This window comes from Sinocyclocheilus grahami, unplaced genomic scaffold (genome assembly GCF_001515645.1).
Source record: "Sinocyclocheilus grahami isolate Dianchi unplaced genomic scaffold, SAMN03320097.WGS_v1.1 scaffold49.1, whole genome shotgun sequence".
Classification (NCBI taxonomy): Eukaryota; Metazoa; Chordata; class Actinopteri; order Cypriniformes; family Cyprinidae; genus Sinocyclocheilus; species Sinocyclocheilus grahami.
In genome coordinates, this window is record NW_015505228.1 from 736,317 (window position 1) to 747,826 (window position 11,510).

Genomic DNA, 11,510 nt, shown 5'->3' on the forward strand with positions numbered 1-11,510 from the left:
TCTCTTCTCTCCAAATCCATTTGAAATAGAGTGCACGTTTCATACAAATACAAACACACGACTGCTCCTCCGTTGTCTCAGTGTACCTGGGGGTTTGTACTCACGTCCAGGATTAGTGGAGACACTAAAGAGGCTTAGCGCTCCTGCCAGTGAGAGCCATAGCAGACCTCAAAACGTTTCCTTCCTGCCCTCCTCTGCTGCACTCCACTCACAGGATCTGCCTGGCAGGTCAAGACTGGGTCAATCCAGGGTTCACAGAGGTCAGGAGATGCCTAGTGAGAGATTAGGATCACAGATCAGCCACAGATCCATTATGTCCTCTACCTCGTCATCCATGTCTGCTTCTACGCTTTCGTATCCATGTCTCTGACAACACTTTATATTCTTAATTTAAATCTGGATAAAATGTTTTAATTATTATTAATCAAGGTTGATTAAAGTAACAAGGATTTCTTGTATCAAGTACCAATCGATTTTGCTTTCCGAATACCATCTGTTTGATGAGCGGTGGCTTATAGTGGTGTAATAGTCCCGCCTTCTCGATAAAAGAGCCAATCGGCAATTGATAAAGTCATCGTATCACTGCAGCTGCTGTTAGAAGCTTTGAGAAGCGCGCTTAGGACTATATATATGCACGTTGGTTTACCTAGACTGGAAAATAAGCTTTTTTGAACACTATTTTATCATATGAAACAACATTTATGGTTTCCCTGTTCAAAGAGATAGGAGCTGCACATGAATGCCCGAGAGGCATTTCAAAAATGGCCACAGAGTGAAATTACTTTCGTAAAGGGACTTTTATGTTGTTTTGCAAATGTAAACAGCTGGGACAAAAAATTAGATCCATTTCAAAATATTGAATCTGTGCCATGTAAATGCTGCCTAGATCTGCCGCTCTCTATTATTGTTGATATTGCCAATAAAAAGTGAAAGCAACTCACTGATCTTAATTTATTTGTTCTTAATTGAGTGTTTTCTTTAATAATTAGATTAAAACATTAAATGCATTATTCACTAAATTGAAATACTTTATTCTGAAATATTTAAAATAGTTTCAAGTTTTTGAAAGACGCCTCTTATGCTCACAAATGCTGCATTTATGTAATCGAAAATAATACTGTTACATGTAATGAAATACTTTTACAATTTTGAATAACTCTTTTCTATTTAAATATATTTATTATATTTTATTTTAAACAGTAATTTATTCTTATGGCAAAGCTGAATTTTCAGCAGCCATTACCCTTTCCTCCTCTCAATGGGCCACTGCTGCAGCCCCTAATCCGGTGGAATTACCCAGTTGCCCCTCTGTTGCCAGAGCATTCTTCACACCTTGTGATGATATTGAGCTTTATTCCTGTGGCTTTCAGGCCTGGCCAACAGCGGCGCAGAGCGAGTGAAGCAGGACGAGGAAAAGAGGCCTTTTGATTGTGGACTGGTGTGACTTTTGTCATGGGTTTGTTATCAATGAATCAGCTCTCCAGGTGAGACGGCTGTCGGCTGTACCTTCGCTCAGGATTCATGGGATATTTGTCTACTGATGTAAACACATTTTGTGAGGCAGTGTAGAGCTAATGCTTTATTTTCAGCTGAATTGTGCTAAATGTTTTTATAAAGTCTGTGCAAAGTCGATTTAAATGTATTGATTTTATTATACAAGTGGTCGAGTTTTGAAACCGTGCAAGTGAAATTGCTGCCCACTGAAAAGGAAATGTGCAAGAAGCAGCATGCAACTTCATGTATTGCGTCTACAGCAGTGACTGGCCTGCTGATACTGGTCCAGGAAGAAGCGTTTCATCTGCATCTACCACAATGACCTCCAACAATGACCTCCAGAAGATCAGAGCTGGCATGAATAAAACATGCCCGATGAATGAGAGCTCCTCTGTAGGGAGATCAGGCCTCTGGGCAGCGCATTAGAAAACCATTTTGGCTTGGCGAGGCGAGCACACGTTCTGTCACGCATCTGCCATGCTCACCTTTTCCTTTATTACTTTTTCATAGCTGAGACCGAGTGTGAGAGGAACATGTCCTTTCAGCATGCGGGACATGTCCTTGGACACACGCTTTCAGTGAAATGACATGAGTGTTTTTAGATGGCAGCCACTGTACAGACCTGTCAAAAGCACACGCATACTAAAAGCTTCCCTGGGTGGCCTGACTGATATGTTGAAGGCTTTTCCACTAAAAGCCTTTGGGATTATTGTTTCTAAACCAGAGAGGGACAATGTTTTTACTGTAGGCTTGCTTTGAAAACAGTAGCATGACTAGGATGCACATTTAGATACCGTTCATGTGTTGCTAGATAATCATACCAACATTGCACCAATCATAGCAGAATGTATCACTTATCAGTGAGTGTTAGTGTTTTTTTTGTGGGTTTTTTTTACATTTTGGTTATTTAATTGTGCATACTCTTCCCCTATTATTATATATAGATTACCCTTTTCACCATTGAACGCTTATTTGGTCTTTAAAAATACCAATTTAATAAAGAATTTAATGTTTAGCGATCTTTAGCAATTCTCAAAATTATTAGTTTTTCCTACTTTAAGTTGTAATGGCTAAATTCTACTACATAATACTACAAGTGAATTTAGCCATTACAACTTAAAGTAGGAAAAACAAATAATTTTGAGAATTGCTAAAGATCCAGTAACTGATTACATGTAATCTAGATTGTGTAATCAGATTACAAAAATTAAGTACTTGTAGGGTATATTAGGTTTTTTTTATATATTAAGGCATTTCATTTTAAAATGCAGATTACAGTTAATTATTATTGATTACATATTATTCACACAATGTCAGTAAATTATTCATAATTTATTAAATTATTCATAATTTATTGATTCTCCCTAATTCCTCTTTTTTTTCCCCCTCTTTTAAATTTTCCTTTCTAAACATCCTACTGTGTGTCATACCATTTTTCTTTGATTATATTCACAAAGCCAGGAAAGAAGGAAATATTTCAAGGAATACATTTTCTTTCTCTTTGCTTTTTTCAATATCAATATGGTACATTTAATGGTCAATTTAAAACAAGTTTGTTTATCTAAAAGTAATCTTAAACTAGTCAGAATACATTACCTAAAATGAGTAACCTAGATTACGCTACTAATTACAGTTTTCATCATGTAATCTGTGATCAGTAATTTACCACAATTTGTAAGTAATCTACCCAGCTCTGTATTTATCCCTTTTAATAACCTGTGAATGTGGATTTTATAAAATGTATTCACCTAATTTGTCAGGTATAAATCTGCAACATGGAGTAACTCCAGATCTTATTTCTATTACGTGTTCACACTGAAGCATTGAACCCACATACTGTGTTTCCGCTCAGCCCAGTCAGTGAATCCTGCAGAGCGCCGCTGATACCCACGTGCCCAGCGGCAGTCACGAGTGAAGCTTTCACTGTTTAATCCTCAACCAGAGAGCCGTGGTTGCAGCACAGCAGCTGAAATCCCTTCCACAAGCCTACGCAATCACTGTTTGGCATCTGCTCTCTGACCGTATGTGGCTTCAGCTGCATCTTTCCAGCTTTTGCCGTGTCCATTTGTGACCTCGGACTGACTCTCTGCCCTCGAGAGTCTGACCAAGCAGTAATTAAGATCAGGAGAATAATGTGAATCTCTCATTTGCATCCCTTTGCTTGAGTCTAAGTGGGTTAAGCCCCGCTAGGTATTAGCCAATAGGAACCTCTGGGCACTTGAACTGGGAGATAATACCCAGCAGCCATAATGCAGCCGAATCTAGACCGAGCTCAGCCAGCCATTATGCCAAAAAATAATGTGTGTGTGAGAGAGAGCTGTATCTACGCCATGGTTGTTTATTCGTGTTTTCACATGTTTGTGTATAGTGACGATATGCGTAATGTGAATATATGAATATCTGGTGAATGATTAGTGACTTTATATAACCGTTCTTCCTCAGTCTTGTCGACTTCTGGGGGCTGGTGTTAATTCACTTACGTGTGTGTCATTTGTAAACCTTCCAGCTATTGTAAACCTCTGTGCTTGCTTTTCTCCTCAGGGCTTTTTCCGAAGGAGCATTCAGAAGAACATGGTGTACACCTGCCACAGAGAGAAGAGCTGTATCATCAACAAGGTCACCCGAAACCGCTGCCAGTACTGCCGGCTGCAGAAGTGCCTGGAAGTGGGCATGTCTAAAGAATGTAAGTGTCTTTGAAGCTGTACTACATGCACTAAAAGTCCCTTAATCATGAATGACTGGACAAGTCATGGAAACTCATTTGTCAAAGGGTGTTGAGACTTACTGTGCACACTTACTAGTGTACAGTACTAACGTTTTGGTACCACGGTACCCCCAAATATGATGGTCCCCTTGCGAGAAACTCCCTTTCTAACATATAAAGGCACCTATATACATTCTTATGTGTAAAGGCCCATTTAAAGTGTAAAAAAAAATTGCATGTTTAAAATATCTGGAATTTACAGTACAGTATTTAAAGTACTGCATCCTTATTATATTTTTGTTATACCGGTATATTAAGCAGCACAACTGTCTTCATTTTTAATAATAAGAAATGTTTCTTGAGCAGCAAATCAGCATATTAGAATGCATTCTGGAGGATCATGTGACACTGAAGAAAATGTATTAAAAACATTTGAAAATGTTTCACAATATTGGTGTTTTCACTATTACATTTTTGATCAAATAAATGCAGCTTTGGTGAGCATCAGAGACTTGTATTGCAATTATACTATTTGTACAACTTTATTTAACCAGGACTGCGTACTACAGCATATGTTTAGTACACTATGCTAGGAAGGCCTCTTGTCAGACATTTGTCTCTCTGGTCCTGCTGTCACCACCTACTGGACAGAGTGCTGAAGTGCTCTGCACGGATGACCAGTGAAATGACATTTGCCAGCATTATTTAAAGCACACTGTTTATTGTCATATTTTATAGTGATGTTAAAGCATGTTTGTGTGACAGGCTTGTGTACAAGCATATAATGAGAAGGTATGCTGTTTTGTTAGATGTGTTTTTGTGCTAGGACAAATTAATATCATGATGAATATATTAATTGTTTTCTCCAAGTCATACAGTAGCGCATTATTATTGCTTTGTCTGATGATCTGATCTGTTGCAGTAGGACGTAATTTAATTCCTTTTGCCTTTAAGAGTAAATATATTTGTAAGTAATCTACCCAGCTCTGTATTTATCCCTTTTAATAACCTGTGAATGTGGATTTTATAAAATGTATTCACCTAATTTGTCAGGTATAAATCTGCAACATGGAGTAACTCCAGATCTTATTTCTATTACGTGTTCACACTGAAGCATTGAACCCACATACTGTGTTTCCGCTCAGCCCAGTCAGTGAATCCTGCAGAGCGCCGCTGATACCCACGTGCCCAGCGGCAGTCACGAGTGAAGCTTTCACTGTTTAATCCTCAGCCAGAGAGCCGTGGTTGCAGCACAGCAGCTGAAATCCCTTCCACAAGCCTACGCAATCACTGTTTGGCATCTGCTCTCTGACCGTATGTGGCTTCAGCTGCATCTTTCCAGCTTTTGCCGTGTCCGTTTGTGACCTCGGACTGACTCTCTGCCCTCGAGAGTCTGACCAAGCAGTAATTAAGATCAGGAGAATAATGTGAATCTCTCATTTGCATCCCTTTGCTTGAGTCTAAGTGGGTTAAGCCCCGCTAGGTATTAGCCAATAGGAACCTCTGGGCACTTGAACTGGGAGATAATACCCAGCAGCCATAATGCAGCCGAATCTAGACCGAGCTCAGCCGGCCATTATGCCAAAAAATAATGTGTGTGTGAGAGAGAGCTGTATCTACGCCATGGTTGTTTATTCGTGTTTTCACATGTTTGTGTATAGTGACGATATGCGTAATGTGAATATATGAATATCTGGTGAATGATTAGTGACTTTATATAACCGTTCTTCCTCAGTCTTGTCGACTTCTGGGGGCTGGTGTTAATTCACTTACGTGTGTGTCATTTGTAAACCTTCCAGCTATTGTAAACCTCTGTGCTTGCTTTTCTCCTCAGGGCTTTTTCCGAAGGAGCATTCAGAAGAACATGGTGTACACCTGCCACAGAGAGAAGAGCTGTATCATCAACAAGGTCACCCGAAACCGCTGCCAGTACTGCCGGCTGCAGAAGTGCCTGGAAGTGGGCATGTCTAAAGAATGTAAGTGTCTTTGAAGCTGTACTACATGCACTAAAAGTCCCTTAATCATGAATGACTGGACAAGTCATGGAAACTCATTTGTCAAAGGGTGTTGAGACTTACTGTGCACACTTACTAGTGTACAGTACTAACGTTTTGGTACCACGGTACCCCCAAATATGATGGTCCCCTTGCGAGAAACTCCCTTTCTAACATATAAAGGCACCTATATACATTCTTATGTGTAAAGGCCCATTTAAAGTGTAAAAAAAATTGCATGTTTAAAATATTATCTGGAATTTACAGTACAGTATTTAAAGTACTGCATCCTTATTATATTTTTGTTATACCGGTATATTAAGCAGCACAACTGTCTTCATTTTTAATAATAAGAAATGTTTCTTGAGCAGCAAATCAGCATATTAGAATGCATTCTGGAGGATCATGTGACACTGAAGAAAATGTATTAAAAACATTTGAAAATGTATTTAAGTAATTTTAAATTGTAATAATATTTCACAATATTGGTGTTTTCACTATTACATTTTTGATCAAATAAATGCAGCTTTGGTGAGCATCAGAGACTTGTATTGCAATTATACTATTTGTACAACTTTATTTAACCAGGACTGCGTACTACAGCATATGTTTAGTACACTATGCTAGGAAGGCCTCTTGTCAGACATTTGTCTCTCTGGTCCTGCTGTCACCACCTACTGGACAGAGTGCTGAAGTGCTCTGCACGGATGACCAGTGAAATGACATTTTCCAGCATTATTTGAAGCACACTGGTGATTGTCTTTGTCATTTCATAGTGATGTTAAAGCATGTTTGTGTGACAGGCTTGTGTACAAGCATATAATGAGAAGGTATGCTGTTTTGTTAGATGTGTTTTTGTGCTAGGACAAATTAATATCATGATGAATATATTAATTGTTTTCTCCAAGTCATACAGTAGCGCATTATTATTGCTTTGTCTGATGATCTGATCTGTTGCAGTAGGACGTAATTTAATTCCTTTTGCCTTTAAGAGTAAATATGTATTTGTATGTACTTTTGTTCTGTTATTAGCATGAAAGTGCGTACACTTTTCTTTCTGTGCTGTTCTGAACAATAGTTAGCTTTTTCTATCATGAAATCTCTGCCCCAGATTTGTTATTTTACATATTTCATTCTCTCCGTCCGGATATGATGGCGCGCTCTTGTCATCATAAAGTTGTTTGCAAGCAGGTTTCGTCTTTTCGCACATGTCGTGTCGTGAAAGATTACCTCCCTGCGTTAATAGTTCTTTAATGGCTCCATTAGATTGTGTTTTCTGAGCCCACGCTGGCACCCAGCTCCCTCTGGAGAAATTAATATGTGGCTATATTTGTATGTACTTTTGTTCTGTTATTAGCATGAAAGTGCGTACACTTTTTTCTTTCTGTGCTGTTCTGAACAATAGTTTGCTTTTTCTATCATGAAATCTCTGCCCCAGATTTGTTATTTTACATATTTCATTCTCTCCGTCCGGATATGATGGCGCGCTCTTGTCATCATAAAGTTGTTTGCAAGCAGGTTTCGTCTTTTCGCACATGTCGTGTCGTGAAAGATTACCTCCCTGCGTTAATAGTTCTTTAATGGCTCCATTAGATTGTGTTTTCTGAGCCCACGCTGGCACCCAGCTCCCTCTGGAGAAATGAATATGTGGCTGTGGGGAGAAGTGAGGGAGAATCATACTTTACCACCCTCTCACTCGCTCCCCTGCGTGTGTGTGGAGGAGGGAGAAGAAGAGCCATGGAGTTATCTTTAGACAAAGGCCTAACCAAAAACCGCAAGAAAACATGAGATAAAGGAGTGATTGAGGCTGTGAGAACAAGAAAACCGAGAGATTGCGAGGTTCCAGGAAAACAGAGACGGAGAAAGGGAAGAAGGGAAAGAGGGAGGAATGCAGGCGCAGAGGAAGAGCCCGTTTAAAGCTCTTTAAAGCGGGCTGATATTTGTGATGTGATTAGATTAGGTTGGATTTTAGTGAAAGCAGAGGTCGTTTGTCACGGTTATTAACAACCACCAACATTCATTTCTCATCTCAGCACGCTACAAACCATCAGCACATCTGTGTGTGTGTGTGTTTACATGCACAATCTTATTTTTACCAGTGAAGTTTGCAATTCTTCAGTGTCATTAATATTTTCTCATCCTAGTTTAATGTGCAAAAACCACTAATTAAACCACTTATACCTCACAGATTTCCCTGAAAAGTGTAAATACTGGGATACTATCAAAAGATTGTTTCAGCAGCCCGACCATCTCTATACAGAAATGTGGATTCAACTGATGGCATGAGATTGACATGGAACTATATTTTTGGTCCCTTAATAGCACAAGTGGGGCTTTATTATCCTAAATCTGGTTGCAATTGGTGCTGAAATGACACACTTCATCTTTGAAAACTTGATGACATGTAAAATCACAAACACTGCTCTTCAAAAGTTTGGGGTCATAAGATATTTTAAAGCATAGCTGTTTTCAAAATCTCATGCTTACCAAAGTTACCTTTCGTCTTTTCGCACATGTCGTGTCATGAAAGATTACCTCCCTGCGTTAATAGTTCTTTAATGGCTCCATTAGATTGTGTTTTCTGAGCCCACGCTGGCACCCAGCTCCCTCTGGAGAAATTAATATGTGGCTGTGGGGAGAAGTGAGGGAGAATCATCCTTTACCACCCTCTCACTCGCTCCCCTGCGTGTGTGTGGAGGAGGGAGAAGAAGAGCCATGGAGTTATCTTTAGACAAAGGAAGGAGTCCTAACCAAAAACCGCAAGAAAACATGAGATAAAGGAGTGATTGAGGCTGTGAGAGCAAGAAAACCGAGAGATTGCGAGGTTCCAGGAAAACAGAGACGGAGAAAGGGAAGAAGGGAAAGAGGGAGGAATGCAGGCGCAGAGGAAGAGCCCGTTTAAAGCTCTTTAAAGCGGGCTGATATTTGTGATGTGATTAGATTAGGTTGGATTTTAGTGAAAGCAGAGGTCGTTTGTCACGGTTATTAACAACCACCAACATTCATTTCTCATCTCTGCACGCTACAAACCATCAGCACATCTGTGTGTGTGTGTGTTTACATGCACAATCTTATTTTTACCAGTGAAGTTTGCAATTCTTCAGTGTCATTAATATTTTCTCATCCTAGTTTAATGTGCAAAAACCACTAATTAAACCACTTATACCTCACAGATTTCCCTGAAAAGTGTAAATACTGGGATACTATCAAAAGATTGTTTCAGCAGCCCGACCATCTCTATACAGAAATGTGGATTCAACTGATGGCATGAGATTGACATGGAACTATATTTTTGGTCCCTTAATAGCACAAGTGGGGCTTTATTATCCTAAATCTGGTTGCAATTGGTGCTGAAATGACACACTTCATCTTTGAAAACTTGATGACATGTAAAATCACAAACACTGCTCTTCAAAAGTTTGGGGTCATAAGATATTTTAAAGCATAGCTGTTTTCAAAATCTCATGCTTACCAAAGTTACCTTTAATCAATAATACAGTAAAAACAATAAAATTGTGGAATATTGATGCATTTCAAAATAAGTTATATCTTTTAATATATTGTAAAGTGTTATATTTGATGGCAAAGCTGAATCATCAGCAGTTTTCAGTGTCACATGATCCTTCAGACGTCAATTTAATATGCTGATTTGCTGCTCAAGAAACATGTATTAATGTTGAAAACAGTTGTGCTTTTTAGGATCCTTTGACTAGAAAGTTCAAATAAATTGATTGGAACGTAAACCTTTTAAGAAAAAAATATGTAAATGGCATTACTGTCCGTTTTGATAAATTTATTCTTCTTGCTGAATAAAAGTGCTAATTTGTTAAGTTTACATGCACAATCTTATTTTTTACCAGTGAAGTTTGCAATTCTTCAGTGTCATTAATATTTTCTCATCCTAGTTTAATGTGCAAAAACCACTAATTAAAGCACTTATACCTCACAGATTTCCCTGAAAAGTGTAAATACTGGGATACTATCAAAAGATTGTTTCAGCAGCCCGACCATCTCTATACAGAAATGTGGATTCAACTGATGGCATGAGATTGACATGGAACTATATTTTTGGCCCCTTAATAGTACAAGTGGGGCTTTATTATCCTAAATCTGGTTGCAATTGGTGCTGAAATGACAAACACTGCTCTTCAAAAGTTTGGGGTCATAAGATATTTTAAAGCATAGCTGTTTTCAAAATCTCATGCTTACCAAAGTTACCTTTAATCAATAATACAGTAAAAACAATAAAATTGTGGGATATTGATGCATTTCAAAATAAGTTATATCTTTTAATATATTGTAAAGTGTTATATTTGATGGCAAAGCTGAATCATCAGCAGTTTTCAGTGTCACATGATCCTTCAGACGTCAATTTAATATGCTGATTTGCTGCTCAAGAAACATGTATTAATGTTGAAAACAGTTGTGCTTTTTAGGATCCTTTGACTAGAAAGTTCAAATAAATTGATTGGAACGTAAACCTTTTAAGAAAAAAATATGTAAATGGCATTACTGTCCGTTTTGATAAATTTATTCTTCTTGCTGAATAAAAGTGCTAATTTGTTAATGTTACTGATTTTTGAATAGTACTGAATGCCTAAAACTGTCTTTTTAAGGGGTAGGTCCAGAGGTGGAAAGAGTACTGAAACAATATACTCAAGTAAAAGTACCATTGCCTTCCAAAAAATGTAGTGTGAGTAGAGTAAAAGTACTTGTCCAAAAAACTACTTGAGTAAGAGTAAAAGAGTAGCCTATTTAAAAGTACTCATGAGTATTGAGTAGTGAGTACTGAGCTGTGGATTCTACCCCCTCATAATAAACGCTGTACACCGCAATTTATATATTGTAAAAACGTTGTACATTCTGTAATTCACATTATCTTATTTGTCATAAAGAATGAAGAGTATCTATCATCCAGCAGTTTTAATTTTGACTGCCAGCTCTTTAAAATACATTAAAACAGCACGGAAACAGTATTCAGTTGAAGAAAAGATGAAAGTTATTCTCAGTACAATCATCCCCATTTAAATCATAAAGTTTGAAAAAATGTGTGTAAGGCCACTGAGACAGCATGCTGTTGTTGCACATTAAATATGAATGTTTAGAACAGTGCAAATACAAACACATAGTTCAGCATCACACACCATGATATGGGTTAAAATTAGACCATTTCTCTCCAAAACGGTGCCAGTTTTGAGCGTTTTGCAATAAAGAAATAAGAATAACTAAACTTGATCATTTATGTTACAATTTTAACATAAATGCACATTGAGCTAGAAGGACGGCAAATTCATGCCATACCTTTTACACATTTACTC

At 38.1% G+C, this 11,510-nt stretch overlaps 1 protein-coding gene across 2 annotated transcripts in view; it reads left to right on the forward strand.

The window, feature by feature from the left end:
* rarab (retinoic acid receptor, alpha b) overlaps positions 1 to 11,510 on the forward strand; it is a 132,214-nt gene that overhangs the window by 113,950 nt on the left and 6,754 nt on the right. For both annotated transcript variants that reach the window (XM_016269022.1, XM_016269023.1), the window contains one exon: positions 4,036 to 4,177. In XM_016269022.1, the coding sequence (XP_016124508.1) occupies positions 4,036 to 4,177 (142 nt within the window). The remainder of the gene's footprint in view (positions 1 to 4,035; positions 4,178 to 11,510) is intronic.